The sequence below is a fragment of the Phyllostomus hastatus genome, unplaced genomic scaffold (genome assembly GCF_019186645.2).
Source record: "Phyllostomus hastatus isolate PE091 unplaced genomic scaffold, TTU_PhHast_1.1 phas_contig_196, whole genome shotgun sequence".
Lineage (NCBI taxonomy): Eukaryota > Metazoa > Chordata > Mammalia > Chiroptera > Phyllostomidae > Phyllostomus > Phyllostomus hastatus.
In genome coordinates, this window is record NW_025333709.1 from 10,892,700 (window position 1) to 10,915,233 (window position 22,534).

At 42.0% G+C, this 22,534-nt stretch overlaps 1 protein-coding gene across 2 annotated transcripts; it reads left to right on the plus strand.

Moving 5' to 3' along the window:
- The first annotated feature begins 5,704 nt into the window (after window positions 1–5,704).
- PACRGL (parkin coregulated like) lies at window positions 5,705–22,041 on the plus strand. 2 transcript variants are annotated; one of them, XM_045834457.1, is made up of 9 exons: window positions 5,705–5,786; window positions 9,524–9,591; window positions 9,729–9,883; window positions 12,197–12,264; window positions 14,038–14,128; window positions 15,275–15,409; window positions 15,894–16,001; window positions 16,759–16,839; window positions 21,323–22,041. In XM_045834457.1, exons 2-9 carry the CDS (start codon window positions 9,540–9,542, stop codon window positions 21,377–21,379), a joined length of 747 nt encoding a protein of 248 aa, XP_045690413.1. In that variant the 5' UTR covers window positions 5,705–5,786; window positions 9,524–9,539; the 3' UTR covers window positions 21,380–22,041. The 2 variants fall into 2 exon arrangements, with proteins under 2 accessions (XP_045690413.1, XP_045690414.1); XM_045834458.1 differs by having other exon boundaries at window positions 5,724–5,786; window positions 9,472–9,591.
- The last annotated feature ends 493 nt before the right edge of the window (window positions 22,042–22,534 follow it).

Sequence of the window (22,534 nt, forward strand, 5' to 3'; positions counted from 1 at the left end):
TGGTTTAGCTGGGCATGGTTTAGCTTGTCGCCTTTTGGGGAGCAAGGGAAGTTCTGGGGCTCATGGGAGAGAAGGGCTCTGCACAGGAGTGCTCTCAGCATCCCCCTCCCCCAAGGTTGGAACCCTGCAAATGAAAACCTGTTTCCTTCAACGCTAATTGTTCCGTTGTATGAATCAAAGGCACCAAGTGGCCGAGCCCCAGTTTGCATGGTTACATTGTCTCCTGATTCTGAAAGCTGGAAGACTGAGGTCCTAATATTAGCAGTGTCGGCTCCTGTGGAGAGCTGCAAGGGGTAACCTCCCTGCACCCTTGCCTGAGCTGCCGGTGGTTTGCTGGCAGTCTGGTGGTCTTTGGCTTCTGCCTTCACCTTCACGTGGTGTTTTCCCTGTATGTGTTCCTGTGGCCAAACTTTCCCTTTTTATAAGGCTAGCAGTCATCTCCCTTAACTACTGAACATCTTCAATGACCCTATTTCCAAATTTTTAAGGTCACATTTTAAGGTAATGCAGGTCAGGACCCCAATGTATAACTCTGTGGGAGGAGGACTTCAACCCAGAACAGCCCTCATGGTCATAATATGTCCTGACTCTCAGTGTAATCTTTGACTAAATCCCTGTACAATTATTGTTTGCTATGCCTCAAGACACAATTACATTCTCCTTTGTTGGGAACCGCCCTGACTGGTATCAGAGGCTGAAACCCCCACCTAGCTAAGGCTAAGGGAACGCCCTTGGAATCGTAAGCCGGCAAGGAGATAAAAGCTTATCTTCCTGGCAGGAATGCTGCTTCTGCTGCTTTATTCATAACTGAACCCCCAAAAGCTTGGTCGGTTAGCCAAAGACGGGTAAGATTCCCCATGAGGGGAACGACCTAAGACAGGCACGATCACTTTGGGAGGCCCCCCAAAAGAAGGACTGGGGGGGCTGCAGCAAAAAGGGGGTGATGGACCCTCGCTCCTCGGCTTTGACATAGCCTGAGTTCTCAGCGTCTGGGAGAAAATCTCCTTATCTCTCGGTGGCCTTAGTTCCCGTGCTCCACCTAAGCCTGAAACAATGACAGGGTGGTACAGCTCGGTACTGAGAAGTGCGGATTTCCCGGGGTGATCAGGCCTAAGAAAGAACATGTAAATTACTGTGAAACCTTCTTTGTTTAGAATGCTCTCAGTTGAATGAGAAGGGTCTTAGGAGGAAGTTAGTTTGTTCCTCAGTCTTACAGCTCTTTGACCCCAACTCAATAGACCGGCAGAGTTCTTTGTTTTCTATGGTTCCTTACTTCCCCCTAATGAGTACTGTACTTTACCTGAATTATTATGCAAAATGAGCCTAATAAAAGCAGGTATGGACTGTAAATCGGCGCGCTCCCCACTAGGGGGGGTGGCCATTTCGTCCCTACTTCCCCACAGAAACTAGTCTGTCTCTGTGCATGTGTTGTTTTTTCTCGCGTGTTTATCGTCGAGCCATCCACAGCGTTCCGTGGTCACTGCTGGCCGGTGACCCACGCGCAACACTCCTTTATTCTGACACTGTGATTTTTATAATAATTCCACAAGAAATGCTTATTTATATCATCAAGGGGTAGTTTCTGCTTCACCCTCACACATGCCTAAATTAGTGCTTCCTAAACTGTAAGGCACATTTCCTCGTATGAGGGGTCTTGGCAAAGTGCAGAGTCACAGTCAGGAGACCTGGAGTGGAGACTGCAATTCTGCATTTGTTTTTTTTTAAGGATTTTATTTATTTATTTTTAGAGAGGGAAGGGAGGGGGAGAGAGAGAGAGGGAGAGAGAGAGAGAGAGAGAAACATCAATGTGCGGTTGCTGGGGGTCATGGCCTGCAACCCAGGCATGTACCCTGGCTGGGAATCGAACCTGCGACACTTTGGTTCGCAGCCCACGCTCAATCCACTGTGCTACGCCAGCCAGGTCAATTCTGCGTTTGTAACACGCCCTCCAGGGATGACGGTGGTGTGGTGATGATGAAGCTCCAAGAACTGCACTGAGAGTAGAAGGACGTCAAGGTCCCTCTACAAGCCGTAGATCAGAAACTAAGCCATCTGGAAATACAGCTTTAAAAAACAAATAAACAACAACAACAACAACAACAACAACAAAACCCTCAGCTAAAGACTATACCTAGTACTCTTAACTATTCGTGTTATTTATAGAGAATGGAATCACGTGAACAGATTTTTCATTATAAGCTGACATCGTCGCCATGGACACCTGTTAGAATGGACAGAGAGACAAAGTCAAGGCTTCCTGTTTCTGTTAGCCCTGTTGTCCATGACTTTGGGAAGGAGGACTCGTTAACCCAAGGTCAGCAGAACAAGGATTCAGTACCTAGGGCTTAATGACCTGTTTAACTGTTTTAATTTTGGTCAGTGCCCTACTTTCTAAAAGACATACGAGAAACCCATTCCTTTCCTGCCTATCTCTAACCCTCGACTTAATAGGCTGTACTTGAACTAAGTGGAATAAAACACTCTTTAAATGGTTTATTATTCCAACTGTCACCTTTGGCTTAAAAAAACCCTGTAAAAGACTCTGAAACAAGTTATAAACTAATATAATAAAACCGTTTCTGTAAAAGTAACATTTCCTGCTACCCCGTGGCACTTCTTCCATGGAGACTGCAGCTAGACTATTTTATGTTTATTGACACAGAGTCTGGCTTGGGGGGTGGTATCATAAAGAAACACTGACCACAAGAACAATTCTTGGCTTTGAAGTTTCAAAAGCCAAGTGCAAGAATTAGTCATTGCTTGAAAGAGTCTGAAGAATATGCCATCTTTCAGAGTCCAGGTCCAGATCCGAGTGCAAAGAGGCAGCGTGCCCTGACCTCCCCAACCGTCATCCTGATCCCAAGGTGATGTCCCAGAAGTAATGTGGGTCTAGATACCCCTGAGCCAAGCAGGTCTCAGGGTCAAAAGAAATGGCCACATGGGGTATCTAGGCGAAAGACTTGAAGACAGTCTTGTGGGTTCCCATTATCTCTACAGTGTGCAACTCAATAGGTGGGTTTCGCTCACTGCAGATGTGAAGAACAGAATACTTCCCAAGAGCTTAAGCAGAAGTTAAAACTCACTGTGAATGAGAATCTGGAATGAAAGATATGCATGGACAATCTACGTGGCTCGTGAACACCCAGTGGAGGACCAGAAAGGTCAAAGGGCATCTCAGTAGCTGGCAGCAGAGGCAGAGGACAACAGAGGACCAGACACCTCACCCCTCTCAGCTTCACCACTCCCTCCCCAACTCATATCCAAGGAGAAGAAAGCCTAAGTTTCTTCACAAACTAAAGGGGAATTTGTAAAGGAAGCCAAATTCAACTATGAATCATAAATAAAGCCACTACTTGCGCCGATTCCATAGTCAGAGATTCATAGCCAATTTATTTAGTTTCCCTTTACATTTTGCTTTATTTTCCAACACCTAATGATATGTGCTACATGTAGTGCGTACTCTGCAACCACTTAACACAATGCATTTGTTTCACTTGGTTCTGTGTTTGTACAACTATCTGAGGACATAGCTCTATTTTCCTACACTCCAGTGGTCACCATTAGCCACGTGTGGCTGTTGAGGAAGTGAAATGGGGCTGGTCTGGATGGAGATGTGCTATAAATATAATACACACAGGACATTTCGAGGACTCAGCATACTAACAAGAAAGTAAAACATCACACTAATATTTCCATAATTATTGCACATTGATAGTATTTTGGACATATTTCATTAAATACAAATATATTATTAAACTGAATGTCACCTGTTTCTTTTTACTTTTAAACAATGTGCCTACTAGAAAGGGAAAACTTTCCAGTGTGACTCACATTTTACTTCTCTTGGACAATACTGCCCTCATGCTCCTTCGTGTTGGTCTCATTTACTTTCACCGGCGTAACCATCATCATGGCTTAATTTTTTCCATGTGGAAAATAATTAAAATTAGAATTTAATTTTTCCATCGGGACACTCAGTGATTATATGTCTAGCATTTCCTGACAGGGTGTCCTGGAAATTACACAGAAAAAAATGAGTTGTCTTACATCTCATTTCCTGATAACTGGGAATGATCAGTCAGTCTGTAATTTGTACAAAAAAGAAACAGATTTCCTTTAATGTAATTAAGGCCAAGCCATTAATACCCCTGATATTTACTTTAAAATGCTTGGTGACTAAATGGATATAATTAAGAAATTTTCACAAGTGAAATAGGTATTGAAACAGTAAGAAAAAAATCTGAGTTTTTATCTGATGTATTATCTAGTTTATAACTTTCTATATGTATTGATACATTAAACATAGAATAATTTAGCAAAGTGTTAGTTACCAAGGGGCTATTTATTAATGTCTAAGGGAACTACAGAGAAAGTGCATTAACACCTTAGATTCTACACCTTTAGTCCTGAAGTTGGCCATTAAGAAAGGAGCTGTGAACTTCATTCAGGCCAGCTTCAGCTGGATGTCTCACAGGCTTCTCAAATTAGTATGTCCAAGAAAGTACCCCCTGCATTACTGCATGATATACACACAAAGTCAAAATGCCAATGAACCTGTTTCTTTATTTTTTAAATGAAGATAAGCTAGGTGCTGCTCAGTCTGACTCTGGCAATGCCAGGAGTAAGAGGGCAAAAGAGATATAATAAATCTTGAAAAAGCTGGAGAAGAGGATAATAAGGTGAAAGTTGCTAAAAATAGGATCTTTTTTCTTTTATTTTGCTTTTTAAAAAGCACTGTTAAGCATGCATTGTGCCAGATATTGGGGATAGGAAACTGATGGAGACAATTTCAGTTTAGTGGAGAAGATAGCTAAATACATCATAATTAAGATGAAATGTTCAGATAGATATGTCTGCAAAGTTCACGGAACATTAGAGAAATTATAGAATCCATTCGTTCATTTATTCAGAGAGCATTTCCTGAGTCCTTAGTACGATTTGCTAGCAGCAGCCTAGGGAAGGTGCCTCTGGGGCAGCAAATTCAGGGAGCAAGAATGGGGTTACAAAGACAGGGAGAGATTACACTGTCTGGGGTGTTCAGACAATGGCAACTGTAGAGTTAGCTCCTGTCTAAGCAAACAGTTAAGGTTGGCAACAAAAGAGGACTTTAGGAAGGAATGCAGTAGACAGGTCTGAAAGGGCGTAGGCTTTTCACCATGACATCCCAAATTGCTCTTGGTGGACTCACAAGGGGACACACATTTTCCTCCAACATCTGTTTTATTAAATACCTGGAGTACAAAAGCACACGCTTCTCATTGTTAAAATAGGTATGTATTATGTAGTTGACGCAGTAGCATATGATTAGTAAGATATGACAGGAAATGAAATTCTACAGCTGGGTAGGGCGATGACTGGCTTTCTCCCCTGAGGACTCCGAGGCTGGAGTTCATGGTTCCCAACTCCGAGATGACCTGGGCCAGGGCATGACACCTGGTGAACACTGAGCATTTTAAGTGTGCCACTGGAGAGAGGCGGCAACGCATGGAATGAGGAGCGCTCTCCTCCCTGGACCTCTCATTCCTAAAACAACCCCCATCAGGTGCCTTTTTGTCACCAGACAGCACAGCTAGCTCAGGAACTGCCCTTTTCACCTCTGGCGCCTGTTGCCAGGGCAACCCTCTGCCGCCGCCTGTCTGCGACTTCCCTGCTATTGGTTTTGTGGTCAGAACGTGCGTCTGACGTCACGCACGGCGCCGCCAGATCCGGGGATCGCGCGCAGCCTCCTTTTTCCCAAACTCAGGCGACGGGTCACGGGAACCGCCGCATTGGCCCAGCGGGCGCCGGTGAAAAGCCCCGTCTAGGGTGGCGGCTAGTGGGCGGGTCGCAGGGGCGGGTGGCGCGGTAGGACGGGTGCCCAGAGCCGTGGGCTGAGGGTGCGGGGCTTCCGCGGCGCTTCCCGGACTCTCTGGGCCTAGCCGGCTTCCGTTACGGCCTGTTGCTAGGGCTGGCGGACTCCGTTGCTAAGGACCCTGGAGATGCTGTGAGCCGAGAGCTCGCCCTTTCTTTTCCGGGGTCGTGCTTTGGCCCGGAGTAGCCTCCGTTCGCCTTAATTGAAACCGGTCGCCTTTTCTTCCACCCTCCTTACGAAAAAACAATCAGTTTATCTCCATTTCCCACTACATGCCTTCTTTCTTTTCCAACTTTGGTACCACCCTGGCCCTAAAATGGCTTTAGATACTAAGAAACGTATGGTGGTGGAGGAATAGAGGCTAGGAAAATGAAAAGCAAATTTTAAGGCCCTTGTTACTGGCCCGTTGGATTTTCTTGATAGTAAAAGGGGACTGAGTAGGTGGTTACTGGGGTATGTCTCTGTGCTTTGGAATTAGAAGGAACTTTAGTGCGGCGCCTATTACGCTTTTGGAACTTTCTAAATAGGATTAGGGAAGAGTAAATAATGTGGCATCTGCCCTTGAGAATTTAGCAAGCAGTTTCATGCAGTGGTCTCAGAGCGGGGTGCGGGGTGTGGGGGGGCGTGCATATAGAGAAAAAGAGGATTTACAAGTTGTTCAAAACAGTGAAAGAACGGTATGCGTTCCTAGCTTGGACACAGATGCCTACAGCTAAGGAAATGTGAGGGGAAAGTGAGGATCCCACAGTGGAGCTAGCTCTCTGATACTGTGACATAATTTATGTGTTTGGGTTAAGTGGATTTGTGGATTCTAGAGTCTTTTTAGAGTCTTTGTATTGCTTTGTAAAAGAATTGTGGCCTTAGAATATTTATAACATAAAGCAATTCTTTATTTTTCACTTCCTTCCAATATTACTCTTTCACACCACCCTCTTCCATGTTATTTAATGAAAGTGCACTCAAAAGGGTGGTTGAGCATAAGGTAAATTAAGCATTTTTTCCTTCACAAACAACTCATGCTGCAGGTTTGTTGTCAGTAATCTACCAGATATTTTTTAAAAAATTGAGCCCACTAAATTTGTCTTTAAGGCAAAAGGAGATACTTTTACTGATACAGGAAAAAAGTTATTGTTTCAGAAAGATACTAAAGTGTTTCAAAAGTGGCCATAGAAATGTTTGCATCATTGTGTGTTTGTGTGGATGTTTGTTGGTATCTGAAAATTAAGTACATTACACATAAGAACTGTCCTGTATACTAAAACCTTTGGAAACTCACTTTTTAACATGTTTAAAAGTGAAGTGAAGACTTTCGGTTAATTTTTTGAAGTCGTTCATAATGCAGTACCTTCCCATTAGTACCTTCAAAGGAACACCTTTGTGACATAACAGAGTGTACAGATTTAATTGTTCCAACAAAAATGTTTGCAGAATTGCTAGACAGTGTTGGAAAATGTGTGCCCTGGTTTGATATGGCAAACTAGGCACTTGTTATGATTGTGGGTAGGCATCTTTGTGATAATACCGTCTTCAACCATGTCAGTTATGACAGTTTACGATCAAGACAGACGAATCTTAAACTGGATCTTCAAATTGGCATAATCCAAGCTATTAAACCAGATTTTTCAGAAAGAAGGAAACTATTTAATCACCTTAACCCCACTATTATTGGTGATACAACAAACCACTTTGTATCATTATAAAGAAAGTGCTAAAACTCAATATAGTACTTACTGTGTGCCAAACACATCCATAAATGTTTTACATATATTACTTTGTTAGTCTTCATCAACATTTAGAATAGTTATTGCAGTTACCCCAAATTGTAGAGTTGGAAATGAGGCACATATTTTTTGAAAAAATAGAAACTTAATGTATTGCTCCTCAGCGGGAGCTTCTCCAAACAGTCCAGGAATAATCGTAAGGACTTCTTAAACAATCACGGAAGTGCTGTATTAGGTCAGTGTGTTTAAAGCTTGCCTTGGCTTGTCTTAGAGTATTATCTGATGAAGTTAATGAGATGTGAATGACCATGTTTCTAGAAAAGGCCTTGGGAATGAATGCGAAGTGCGGTGTTGGGAAGTCAGTCATCTGCTGGTCACAGGATGAGAAAATTAAGTCAGTGTATTAAATTTAAAACATTTGGAATTTAAAGTTCTGTGCACAGCAGCATTCTGATGTTTATCTCTACAAGGCACTCGGCTCACATCATGGTTGAAATATTATCAGGCTCACTTGCTACGTGGAGCTTGGTCTTCCTCGTGAAAGTTTCTAATCCGTTAAAATCAGCTCATGCAAGGAATCGCTTCAGAAAGTATCAGTGTTTATCCTGAAGAAGAGAAAACTAAAGAACTGAGAGTCGTTGTCCTCAAATATCTGAAAGACTCTCCCTTGGAAGCATAGCAGGACTTGACCTGTGTTGCCATACGGGAAGGTCTTACAGTGCAGTTGCAGATGTGGCTGCACCACAGGCGTGAAGTGGAGAGTGCTCTCATGAAGGAATGACGAGTGTTTTGCAAGGGACAGAGGAAGTAATCAAGTAGACACACGAAGGAAGCAGTGCAGAAATTAGAGGGCCATGGAAGAGAACATTTGAGAAACAGAAGATGGGAAAGGCCATGGGAATTTAGGATTGGAGCTTGGCCTGGGGATCCCAGCAGGCAGCTGGGTATGTGGGTCTGGGTGTGTGTGGTGGAGGATTCATTGGTAGAGATAGAAGTTTAGAAATCACTGATTAGGCAGGAAATCATGGGTTATGAAGTAGACCCCTTTCATTACCAGAAAAGGGAAATAAGGAAGAGGGAGAGGTGAACCTCCATTGGCTGGTGAGCAGGTTGATAATGTGACTCAACCAGGGCTTTAATAGGCTTGATTTTCCTCTCAATAGATCAGGAAAGCGAAGCTTAGGGAGATTAAATAATCTGCCTGAATTCCTGAACCTCATAATAGGTAGAGAGGAGATGCAAACCCAGATTTGAGCCCAGAGCTCTTTCTGCCTCGCCATACCATGTTGAACACATCACAGGGTTGAGTGAAGGAAGCAAAGGAAAAGGAAACAGCAATGATCTGTAAATTTTTCAATCTGATGGGCCAAAAAACTGGTGCTTCCTTGAGTTAACAAGGGATTTACAACTTCAGTGTGTATGATAACCTTTGGGTTATGTTCGAGTCAAGGAGCTCGTGGGACATTGAGTAGGACAGTTTATTATGTCACTGCAAAAGTAGGACTTGGTATGCAGGCGATGACATTTGGGACTTTGGAAAAATAGAGGCCAGAGAACGTGGAGACCGTAGGGGATGTGCCAGCCACTCTTCAGAAATCTAGTTCGTGTTTTCTGCATGTGACCAGAGAATTGCAACTGAGTATCTGACAGTAAATTTGATCATTTGAAGAGGGAAAATGTGGTTTTACACATTTTATTTTCTTTAGGCCAGTTTTAAATTTGCTGTCGTTGATCTTACTGGAATTGATATAATCAATTTCAGTAAGTATTGATATAATCAATAAATAGATTTTCTCATTAGTCTTTTCAAGTATTTTGCTCCGTATCATACCATCATATGGTTTTTTTGTGTGTGTCTTTTACTGTATTTTATACTGTATTCTGTTTTGGTCTTTCTAGTGTCAGTGAATTTCCTCAAAATTTTTTGAAATCAAGTTTCATTTGCCTGCAGGAGCCCAGGGGAAGCAATGCAGAAGTCAGAGTGCCGCGGAGCCGTGCGGCTGAGAAGCAGAGCGCCAGGTACGGCACGCTGATGCTTCAGGGAAGCGGCGAACTTCAGTAGTGACACGTCCTGGCATCCGCATGGATGGGGGGCGGGGGGTGAGTTTTATTGTGTTCACCTTTTTTGCGGTGATTTTTCTGGGTTTCTTTCCCAGGTGATTACAGCCAAAGGACACCAGCAAGTCCACAGACAAAACATGGGACTGCAGTCCAACAGAGCAAACCCTCACCGGCAGCCAGTTCACCAGAGTCTGCAAGAAAAGCCCACCCTCGACCAAGTGATAAACTGAACCCTAAAACAATTAACCCGGTAGGTACAAGGGAGATTCTGATTCAGTAGATTTTTCTAAGAACATGCGCTTAGCACGCCGTTGAACCGTTTGAATCCTCTCTTGGGTCTCCGGTGCTAGTGCTGAGGGGGTGAGGCAGAGGGCGTGTGGCAGCGACGGTGGAGGGTGGAGAGGGTGTGGCAGTGAGGCAGGTGACCGGTATGGAGTGGGCATCAACCAGTGTTGGTAGATCCTGTCTCATTCCTGGGCGTGTATGGTAGGGTAGAAAACAAATTGCATATCAGCCTTATTTTGTATTTGCTGTGATTTTTTGACATTCTGATATCAGCGAATAAACTTATATTCAGTTGTCATAGGATGAATTGCATGCCTTGATAGTTGCATAAAGGTCTGTAATCGTTTTTCTGTGATCTATAAACTTGCTCCACCAGAAATCCTAACTGTAGTGCCAGCTTCCTTTTGCCTTATCCCAGCAATTTAATCAGATTTAACAACAATGAGATTTAAGCACATAAAAGTTCATAATTGTGTGTAAATCAGTGACTTATCCAAAAGTGAGCACACCTGAGCAACAACACCAGGTGCGTTTGGCCCAGCCTTCCATGGGGTGAGATGATAGTGGTTAGGGTTAGGGTTAGGGTTAGGGTTAGGGTTTCAGCTGGTTCTCTGATTTTGATGACAGGTGAAATACGCCAGATACTTAGGCAAGGATACCATGAACAGGCCAAGAAACAGGACATTATCTACTTAGAAAAGTAAAATGAGCCCTGTCTGGTGTGGCTCAGTGGATTGAGTGCTGGTTGGCAAACTAGAGGGTCGCTGGTTCAATTCCCTAGTCAGGTCTCTAGCCTGGGTTGCAAGCCAAGTCCCCAGTAGGAGCGCTTGAGAGCCAACCACACATTGATGTTTCTCTCCCTCTCTTTCTTCCTCCTTTCCCCTCTAAAAATAAATAAATAAAATCTAAAAAAAATCTCTTTGAAAAGATGATGTCTCTCTTAAAAAAAAAAAAGAAATTACAGTTTGAGTATCTATGTTCCTTCCTGTGTTCCTATTTGCTATGTTCCTATGTTCTCTTTCTGTAATTTACACAGTGTCAACGAAATTACAATCCTGAATACCCCGATACTTTCTTGCTGTTACTTCCTTTTCCCATATTTAATTGATTTGTCTTAATTTTTTTCTCAATATAAGCAACACTTTTTCAGTTACTTATCTTATATGATTCTTACTTAGAAACAAATTTTAAAGCATATTTTTAGCAGGGATTATAACTCAAATAAAACATTGCTGTTGCTGTGAGTTACTGTGCAGAATGTGGGTTGAGCTTCACAAATGAATCTTTCATTGTGATATTTTATTTTAGTGAAACTTCATATGTGTTTTTACTCAATGTGTTTTTTTCCAGAGGGAACAGGGCTAATTCTAAACTTAAACTTTTAAGTGTATTTTTAATTATTGTATGCAGTTAAAAAATTTTTATCTAGTTATGCATAGTAAGTTTCTATTTTACATTTTCAATGACTATTTCATTTAATTATATTCAGAGTACCATGTTGTAAAATATTTACTTTTTATATCTTTAGTTTCTGATCAATTATATTGAAACTCTGTGCGCTGTGATTTTTTTTAACTTCTGTGATTGATCACCCCTTAAATTGCCTTTGAGAGTAGGTCCAGATTTAATCTATTCTTAAGATAATAATGTATAGCAAAACTGAAAGTCGTGAAGTTTTATATCTAGGCAGGCACATGTGGGCATTTGTTTCTGAGGGTCTTGCTCAGTCTCCAGCCCTATCACCCCTGCCCAGCCTAAGCCTTGATTTCTATGGAAGCAGAAGGCCGGCTTGGGAAGTGACAGGTTCCCTGACCGTCCGGAGCACCCGTACTTAGCTGGAGCACAGGCAGGGAGTGTGCTGAAGGCTGAAAACCAGTGCTTTCCTGCGCTTAGCACCGCCGTTCAGCTCTCACCTTCCAAGGTCAGTCACACTGAGGAGGGGTTGAGAAGTGGTATCTTATTACATTTATGATATTGTATATTTATCTGTATTATATTTATGTGTTATATAAGTGGTTTCGGGCACCTTCAAGCCTTTCGAGACAAGTTAGGGTGAAAGGAAACACGCAGTGTGCTAGTGGTTGTGTATTCGGTCCGGAGAGGACTGACGCTTCCTCAGCTGCGTTGCTGAGCACAGTGATACACTGGGAAGCTGAAAGTGGCTGGAAAGTCAGGGTGTTCTTTTGCCTCTGACCTGAGCAGGATTAAAATTGATTAGATATGGACAAAGTGGAGGTGATAGTAGTGTTTATTGTATTCTTGTCATATTTCATTACAGTTTGGCGAACAATCGCGAGCCCCTTCTGCATTTGCAGCTGTTTACTCTAAAGGAGGTATTCCTTGCAGGTAAAATCAATACAAGTTGTAACTCACCATGTTATTCAAAGTAATGGAGTAAAATCAATACAATATTCAGTGTGAATGTATTGAAAGTTTTATTTACGAGGGAGGTTGAAATAAAGGTGACTTACACTTTTGGGCTGTTAGATTGGTATAGATCCTGGGACATTGTTGGAGAAAATAATTTTAATTCCAAAATAGAATTATCATAGATCTTTAGTAAACCACCGAGCAATTTAAGAAATTGATTGAACCAGCTGTTAAAACAGTATAAGCATTCATTGGCTTGTGCAGGTTACAAATAAATTATTCTATTTTGTTTGTAAACTGAAAGTTGACAATTTAATAACATTGTTTTTATTATTTTTTTAAAAATTATATTTCAAGTATACAAAATTTCAAAATTTCAAAATTACATTTGTTGTAACAATACTCCTTAGTTGTTTTTTTCTTACTTTTGATATAATTCTTTCCACCTTTCAAGAGAGAATTCAGAATTGTTTTAAAGAAAGCAATATAGGTTACTAATAGAGAGATATTATTATGAGATTTCACTCTCTAGAATCATTTATTTCTTTTTTTAAGATTTTATTTATTTATTTTTAGAGAAGGAAGGGAGGGAGAAAGAGAGAGAGAAACATCAATGTGCAGTTGCTGGGGGCCATGGCCTGCAACCCAGGCATGTACCCTGACTGGGAATCGAACCTGGGACACTTTGGTTCGCAGCCCGCGCTCAATCCACTGAGCTACGCCAGCCAGGGCTTTAGAATTATTTATTTCTTATGAGTATGTTCAGTTTTAGCCTTATATAATTGATAGAGAATTTTATTTTCATTGTGGAAAGAATAATCACATCCTTTTCTGGTTTGCTTTGTTTTTCTAATATTTAAGAAATGTAGTTTTTAATGGTGTTTTCAGATTTGGCTGACTATGTATGATATTCTAAATTGAAACCCTGTTAACATTCTTACACTTCCTTACCCACCCACAGCAATTGATTGTTGCTAGGAATGTAAAACAGTGTTACTGAGGCCTCTTGCAGTTCCGCAGATCACACAAAGGAAGGAGTCAAGTTGAGAGCCTTTGAGGGTGGTGAAGAAGTTCACTGTTAAGGACTGTGGTGATGGTTCCATGTGTATGTTCACACATCAAAACTTACCACACTGTGCACTTTAAATAAGTGCAGCTGGTTGCATGTGAGCTGTGCCTCAATGCAAGTTGCTTAAAAGAAAGAAGCGGCAGCAGGAGCTTTAAATCAAGAGGCTGCCCCTTTGTTACCCCATGTGGGCCGTGTCTCCTTCCTGGAGTCCGTTCTCTTCCACACGGATGACACCTGGCTGGACTGCGCATCATTTCTGTCAGCGTTCAGTGATCTGTATCCAGAAACGATGTTTGTGCTAAAGTAAATTTTTGTTTCTAATTATTACCCTTTGTATTTTCTGTTCTGAGTAGATTATTTTGTTATAATTATGACTGAAATGCATCAACTGTAACATTTGCATTGAGACTCACAGTGACATGCTTGAGCTCCAAAACTGCAGATTTAGCAAATGCAGGGTTGTTTAGTTTTCCCGCAGTTTTGCCGAAAGGGTAAGGATTTGCAGCATTACAGGCATCGCTTTATAACATGTCTCTGTAATATGGTTTGAAGTCACAGTTTTTCTACATGTTACAAAATAATTTTAATGTGGGTATGTACTAGAAAGAGTATATATGTGTCAGATAATCACTGCTTAATACATGATGTTCTTGTTACATTCACTGGTTTTTATACTGCAGGTTGGTCCATGGGTCAGTCAAGCACAGATTGCAGTGGGAATGCCCTCCCGAAAATCTTCCATTTGATCCTCTTCTCATCACTTTAGCCGAGGTAAGTAATTACTCCATCTCTCCTAAGTATTTATGGGAAAAAAATATCTTTTAAAATGACATTAAGTGTTATTTTGTAACTGATCAGTAAATTGGAATCTTTACTTTTGAATCAAGAGCCAAACAATAGGCATTAACACACTACACTGTCGTAGGAACTACGTATACTGGTAATTGGCGTATGGTTATTAGAAACCAGTTAATCAGCTTTATAAGCATGAGGTTAGTGTACACAGGTATTTATAGGTAAATGGTTGAAATATGCATGCTTCAAATGTAAAAGTAGTTAGACTCAACGCAGAGGAACATCTTTGTTGAACTGGTCAAGTCAGGAGGGCATCAGCGGTGTGTATTCAAACCAACTCAGGTCATGAGTGGTTGGTCTCTCCCTGTTCAGCTAGTCCTGTGTCCACGGTGTGTTTCCAAGGTGACTGCTATTAACACCCTAATTTCTTTTGTAGGATTTTCTAGGGTCTTGTTTTCTTGTACATTTTAAGTAGAAAATCATAGAGGGGCTTTTATAGAATTAAAAAACAATTGAATAAGTTCCTTTATATTATTTAACATTTGTGTCAGGAAAACAAATTGGGAGATCATGGTAAAGGTAAAGGGTCCGATAATTATGCATTCAGAAAGTGGTGTTTATAAACATACATTTTGGACTAATGCATTACACTTTCAGGTAGTATTTAGGAATTTATACAAAATGTATTTATTTTACTAGTATGTTTTTCTCTTCCTTTTTTCTCTTTCTTTTTATTTACCTTTTCTCTCCCTTCCTCCCTTTCTCTCTTTACCCCCTTCCTTTCTTTCCTTTTTAAAATTCCTTTTTTTGTTTCCCCTTTTTTTCTGTTTCTTTAATCTTATTATTTTTCCTTTCTCCCTCTGTCCTTCCTTCCTTCCTTCCTTCCTTCCTCCCTCCCTCCCTTCCTTCCCTCCTTCCTTGTTCCCTGTGGATACAGATCCTTTCTGCCTCATGTATGTCTTATTCTACATTTTTTCTGTTTATTTAAAACTGTAATATTAAACTTCTGTATCATGATTAAGAAAACAATAAGACTTGATTCTCACTTACATAAGTGAGAATTCAATTTTTCTTATTAGCATAAGCAAATGTGGATTTTGTTTTGTTTTGGGTCTTTGTCAGGGTCTGAGAGAGACCAAACATCCGTACACCTTTGTGTCAAAAGAGGGCTTTAGAGAGTTACTTTTGGTCCAAGATGCTCCTGAAAAAGCTGTGCCTCTGCTTCCTCGACTGGTCCCCGTGCTTAAGGCAGCCCTGGTATGTTCTTTACTCTTTGAATTTTCTGTGGTCCATCGAGGATATTTTATGTCTTTCTTTTCTTCCAAATTACATGCTAATTAGCTTTTTACCCGTTCTGTTTATATGCGGAATTAAGTCACTCTTATTCAGAGCTAGATAATCATTTACTTGAAAACACCTTCAAAGGATGTACTAAAAGTAAAATGGGACATTTTGAGTAATTAGAGAAAGTAATGAACCTCACAGCGATCTTTCTGCATGGTACAATATATCTTAGTTAATGTTTCAGTCCCACTTTTTATAAAATTTGTATGTTGCTTCTACCTGTCTTTCATTAAAGATTATTTTTTAAAGTCTGGGTTTGGTTGATTATGTTCTAATTTTGGACATTCAGTTCAGTCTTATTTTTTTTCTCCTGGCTTGTCCTCTCTCCTAACACATCCTTCCTGTCTCTTTTCTTTCCCTTCCTACCTGTACACCCTGACCAACCAACACTGCACAGGCTCATTCAGATGACGAGGTCTTTGAAAGGGGAGTAAATGCTCTGGTGCAGCTGAGCGTCGTCGTGGGCCCTTCCCTAAATGACCACCTGAAGCATCTGCTCACGAGTGTAAGTGCTGGGAGGACTAGGGGGTGGCTGTGCCTCTGCGCCATGCCCTGTCCTTTCTCTTCGTGATGCAACGGCTTCGAATGATGCAAAGCCTCAAAAAACAAAAACAGAAAACCAAAGAACAAACCTCATTATCTTACCCAAAATCATCCTAATGCTTCATAAAATATGTAACCGATGGACAGTTACTCTTCAGATTTTTTCAGTGGAAAGCAGCTGAGGAACAGAACTTAGAGTTGCGCTGAGAAGTAAGCAAAGTTGATGCACACAAATTAATGAGCAATGTAGTGGTCTGATGCCCGTGTTGATGAGCTATGAATTACAGGCAGAGCTTATCCACCCTCTTATGTAATTGTATATTGCTATTGAAAACACCTGTTTTAGAGGCTTAGCTTTCCATCACAGTTCTCCAAATGCTCTTGCAAATTATAAAATGGAAAAGTATGCCGTTTCATAGAACCCTTACTCTGGATACCACACTGTAGCAGATTTTGTAGGATCGGTGTTACTTGAAATAATTAAACTAATAGATTTTTGTTCCCAAGAAATGGAGTGGCATCTATTACATACATGCTTCAATGAGGTACTTCCTAAAAGCAGCCTTGGAGCCTAAAGCAATTAAGTGTGTTCATGGACAGTAAAGATGCAGTGACTTTATTTTTGGTTAGCCTGTTTTTTAGTTAAGTTTTACTTATACTTATGGTAAATATTACTGCTTTTTGAAATCATTTTATTTCCCCGATTCTTATTTTTAAAGCTTTCAAAGAGACTAAGAGACAAGAAATTCAAAGAGCCCATCACCAGTGCGTTACAGGAGCTGGAGCAGCACGGCGGAAGTGTAAGTGGTGCATTCTTCTTTAAGCCGTAATCCTTGTTCTGCTTTCAGTCACATTACAGAACTCACTGTGTAATATACACGCTCTCGTGTCAGCCACAAGCGACCCTGTGGAGTGGACTCTACTGTTTCCCTCCCGGAGCCCCGCGCTTGGTCTTGCCCAGGTCACAGGAGTTTCGGCGCTGGCCTTCTGCCCCAGGCCCGGGGGACTCCGGGCTGTGCCTGTTCCCTGTGCTGGCTGGGTAGCTCTGCGGGCGGCGTCACAGGGATTTTTCCCTTCAGTTTGAATGTTTGGATGTTTTGCTTTAACCATTTAAAAGTTCAAAAACAAGAGATTAATGTAGAGAGCTGATTGAAAAACAGTATTTTCCTTTCATTTGCCATTTTTTCTAAAATTTTATAATTTTCTCATAATCGTAGACTGAAATGAGGTTTCTTCCCGATGTCTGCAGTAACCTGTCCGGCAGCACGTGTGTGTGTGCGTGTGTGTGTGCATGTGTGTGCACGTGCTCACAGGGGTGGCTCGGGTGACTGTTTTAACTGCAAGAAGGTGCAAGAATGGAGGGGGTTTCATTATTATCTGTGTGATGTCAAATAATGAGGCTTTTTCATCTTTTTTTTTAAAGATTTTATTTTTAGAGAGAGGGGAAGGAAGGAAGAGAGGGAGAGATACATCGATGTGGGAGAGAAACACAATTGGTTGCCTCTGGTGTGTGCCCTGACCAGGAATCCCATTGGTGACCTTTCACTTGGCGGGTTCACGCCCCACCAACTGAGCCACATGGGGCAGGGCTGCGTTTTCATCTTCCGAAAGAAGTGTTCAGAGAATATAGCCTCTAAATATTTCCACTCCCATCTTGTTATGGAGCTCATGTTTAATCGAATCTTAATGACAGAGTTACATTGCAAAACTTAGTTTCATTCTAGGTACGTTCTGAAGGAATTAGTTACAGACATTCATATGATTGTATACAGTTTTAAAATGGCAGATGTTTTAGTTTAAACTTTGCCTAAATTACCCAATTTGACCAATTTCGGGGACTTTTTAAATTGACGGCACTCTTTGCATGATGAATGCCTTGAATAAAGTTTATGAGGAGGGATTGCCGAAGCTACTAGATAACGCGTTTCTTTGTTGTGTGGGGGTCCTAGGCTGAGAACTAGTGTTCAGATGCCTTCTGGTGATACACCAAACTGCCCCCCACCCAGTCCAGTGTTGCTCCTTAGCAGAAAGGGAATTCTTCTTGCTTGCAAATGTACCTGCTGCTCTGAGAATTGGAATGCAGAATGAATTTGTCCTTTCCTCCCCGTGAAATGCAAGGGGACAGATGCTTACTGTGGCACAGTTTTCAATCAGACAAACTTCCCGGGTGGTTGTGAAACATCCTGTGGACTGGTGTGGGGAGTGGGGCGAGCAGACAGGGGCAGGCCCAGTGTGTTAGATTGCATGGGTGTGCCTAGGAAGGAGGGGTAGTTCGTGTGTAAAGTTCAGAAACAGCACACTAAGATTTGGAGGGGGGCTCCTAAGGGTGTAGGGGACTGATCCAGGTTCTCGGAGATAGTTACCAAGGTAGCCTCTTCCACTACTCAGTCTCTTCTGTTTTGAATCATGCCAGTGCAGAATAAGAAACGATTTTGAAGTCATAATGGATATTAAGTAGTATTTATTCCTTCAGACTTTTTTCTCTACTTGTTCTCTTACATGACACTTTTTATGTAATGTCCTTACATCAGTTATTACTACATACCATATTACTACATATCAAAGACTTTCCCTCGGCTTAATTATTTTTGTGCTTGCTTTGGATACTTGTAATCCTTCATGAAATTAATGAATGTTCTTTTTTTCCCTTCTAAAATGTAAACATTTATATTTCTTTCTCTTTCTTTAAATATTTAGAGAGGTCTTTAAAAAAGAATATCAATGTTGTGGTGTTGATACAGGGTGTAGCCATGGGGCCCCCAAACAGGGATTTGTAATGGGGTTCAGAACTCAGGGTGTCCAGGAAATATTAAGAAAATACAGGATGTCCTCACCCCCACAAATCTGAACTGGGGCATGGGACACATGGAGCAGGGCCATTGAGAGCTGTTTTGCATAGCAACAGTTTTGCAGATAACCTCTGGCATGGTCACTTAACATATCTGTAACCTTTAACTGGTTGTATAGATATGTTAAACAGCTGTAGCCCTGCTTTGAGCCAGGGAGATGGGAGAGACTTCAACCCATGATGTAACTGGGAGGCAACTGCCCCTGGTTACAGCACCTGTGTGAGAGTTTGGCGATGATTAGCTCCATGCCATGGGGCCACGCCTGCCTGGACTTACTATGGCAGCCCAGTAGAGATGGAAAAATACGGGACTGCTAGTGAGTGTAATTGATTGTGGGAGGAGTCGGAAATGGGGCTGCAGAAGAAGATTGGTGCTGGGGTTTAAACCCAGGCATGGCAGCCACGGAAGGGGGGGACTGTCACACGTGGGCACAGGTAACCAAGTTCTTGGTGATCGGGACAAAGAATTGAACCAAACACCCAGTTTATAGCAGAGAACATGGGAGCAGGCCAACTCCAAGCAGAGACTGACCTCATGAGCTGGAGGTACTCTATTTCTACAGGGTAGATCATCCTTCCTGGCTAATGTTGGTGGGCTTTTACTGTGCATGTACAAGTAGTTATATTACTTTAAAGCTACTGCACATGTGGTCTCCCATGATTTTCCCTGATTGGCCACCAGGGAAGGGGGTCCCACAATGTTATCAAATTGACCCCCCCCTTTCTCCTGGGGTCCCCCTGTACTAGGTTCACCTTTCCCTTTGCCAGAGAATTATAGCTCTCCATGTTAGAGATTGGTGAAAAGGAAAGGAATTGTTTATTCAAGTTATACAGACTTAAGAGTAAAGACTTAATGTCTTCATCAAAATCCCTGAGTCCCTTAAAACACCCCACCCCCCCCCACACACACACACAGTCCTTCCTTCCCCCCTTTGCCCATTCTGGAGTACCATTTCTCAGGAAAAGAAATAGAAGTCCGTGGCTCAGGCAGCCCCCAGTTCTTCCCAGTAATCTATGCTCAGCTGGTAGGCCTCCCTTGGTTCCCAGCACCATCATCTGTGTCGCTGGGATCTCCAGCTAAAAGCTGCATGGTGGTTCTTCTCATGGCTGCGGGGGATCCCCACTCTGCCAAAAGCACATGGTTCTCCTCACTGCCACAGCCGTATGGTCCTCTCGTCAATGGCTACCGAGTCTGGTTTTAAATCCCCACGCCAATCTTCCTCTGCAGCCCCATTTCCAACTCCTCCCACAATTGGCTACACTTGCCAGCACTCTCATATCCTTCCAGCTTCACTGGGCTGCCATTGTGAGTCTGGGCAGGGGTGGCCCCATATCATGGAGCCAATCATCTCCAAGCGCCCACGCAGGCGCTGTAACTAGGGGCAGTTGCCTCCCAGTTACATCTTGGGGGGAAGTTCCTTCCATCCCCCCAGCTCAGAGCATGACCACAGCTACTTAACATATCTATGCAACCAGTTAAAGGCTATAGATATGTTAAATGACCACCCCAGAGGTTAGCTGCAAAGCTGTTGCTATGCAAAACAGCTCTCAATGGCCCTGTTCCATGTGTCCCTTCCCTCAACTCACACCTGTGGGAAGGCAGTGAGGACATCCTATATATCTTTCTAATATTTCCTGGACACCCTGAGTTCTGGACCCCATTACAAATCCTTCTTTTGGGGGCCCCCTGGCTGCACCCTCCTACAGTAGGACGGGGGACCCCTGGAGCACAAGAGGGTTCTATTTGATAATAGTGTATTATTCACCGCTCCCCCCACCCCCAACAGTGTCTCATTTCTTAGGGCCTGCAGGTATCACACTGATGGAAGGACTCCTGGGAAAACAAAATTATCAGTGACAGTCACAGTGCCATTCTCTTACAACTAACTAATCAGCTCTTAACTGGCCTCAAATTGAAATTGGTTCCTTCTGAGCTTGATTTCTTTATTTTTCCTAAGTGATACACAGCTGTCCAGGTTCACGCTTACACACCACTCGATCTTTATTGATCACATGGGAAAGTGTTTCGTGCCGGCTGCTTTACTGATTACTTTTAAGAGGGTAAACTCATTTAATCTTTACTACGGCCCTCAGAGGGGGTTGGGTTGTTATCCCCTTTGAAAGATCCAGAAACAGGCACAGAGACCTAATGACTTCCAGGTTTGACAGGGAAGTGGCTGGCAGAGCTGGATTCAAATATTGGTATTCTGGTTCCTAACTACTTCTCTAGTTAATCTTTTTTAAGTAAGAGATAACCTGTGTTTAACTCAAATAAAGCTCACTTCTCACTTCATCATTCTGCTGTTACCCCATTTTGTTTGTTTTGACCTTTGACCCTTTGTTTTGACCTGTTGAACATGACTTTGCAAGTGTAATACCTATTAGAGGAACCCTGCATGGTAATAACAAGACTAATTTCTTTTCTCTGTTGACAGGAATGCCTTATCATCATCAAAGCTAAAATCCCGACATACTGCTCCATATGTTGTTGAAGAAGAGGGCCGCCAAAAATCCTCCTACTGCCTGGTGACAGGTGTTACACTCGCAGACCGCAGACACCTGGGCGGCCTCTGCCGCTTCCCCTCAGTCTGTTGTTTTGTAACTCGCAGCCACCATCCATCATTTACTGCTTTGGGATGAACATACACAGTTCCACGGAATCATAGGAAGTGACTCAACAACAAAGAGGCGTAGTTAATAAAGAAAAGATATTTTTAAAAGTTCTATATAGGACAGTTTTGTGAGGTTTATTTTTCCTATTTCTATGGTTTGTGTGAACAGCTATTATTGAGTTTACAGTAGGTGTGTTTGTATTTATTTTCTAATGGCTTTTATTTATAACATTCCTTTTGTAATCAGTTTGTAGCTATACACCTATTTGTAGACATTTTGCCATATCTGGATTTTATATTTATCAATGTGATAGAAATTTAAAATAGTGGACATGTGTGAATTCACTGTTTATTGTTTGTAAATATGTATTTCATAATGTAGAATGCTTGGGAATATTTTTTTCCAGAGTATTCTACTTAAAATTTTTTTAACGTATAAATTCTCTCATAAGTATGTTGTTTATTACAACTCATTAAAGCTGCCTAAACTTTAGGTGTTAATTGTATTTAAGTAAATGTTATTTTTATATTTCGTAGCCTGAATTCAGTACATGAAGAGATTCTGAAATTAAAAATTTAAAACTCTTCTATGTGTTCATTGATTTTGTTAGGCTTGCTTGTGTTGAACAGTTAAATTTAAAAAGATTTTGAAATTTATGGGCATTGTTCTGAGTGTTGATGTTGTAGAAGCTGACTCTGGATCATTTTACAAGAGAAAGGAGTAGAAGAGAAATAAAAAACAAGAATAAGACCTTCCGTCTTAAGGGCAAGAATGGAGCCCGTGGCAGCGCGAGTAGTCCCAGCAGACCCCTGCCAAATCCGCGCCCTCAGACGCTGCCCGGGGGATGGGTGTTTGGGGGCTGGATGTTCAGGGTTGCGGCCACATGAGGGCAGCACGCCCTATTCCCGAAGTGCCCGAGAAAACACTTCCTCCACGCCGTCCTTGCAGCCCCCGGGGGGAGCTCTCTGCAGGCTCACTTTCGATTGTCTCACAGCAGAAATCGGAAAGGATAAAAGTAACTTCTGAAGCGTCAC

What these genes read in the sequence shown, in the direction of transcription:
- PACRGL (XM_045834457.1), top strand. Translation starts at nt 9,540, where the DNA reads ATGCAGAAGTCAGAGTGCCGCGGAGCCGTGCGGCTGAGAAGCAGAGCG. An exon ending in AAAGGAGGTATTCCTTGCAG is followed by an intron (nt 12,265 to 14,037) that starts GTAAAATCAATA and finishes TTTATACTGCAG; the next exon opens with GTTGGTCCATGGGTCAGTCA. An exon ending in TTCTCATCACTTTAGCCGAG is followed by an intron (nt 14,129 to 15,274) that starts GTAAGTAATTAC and finishes GGTCTTTGTCAG; the next exon opens with GGTCTGAGAGAGACCAAACA.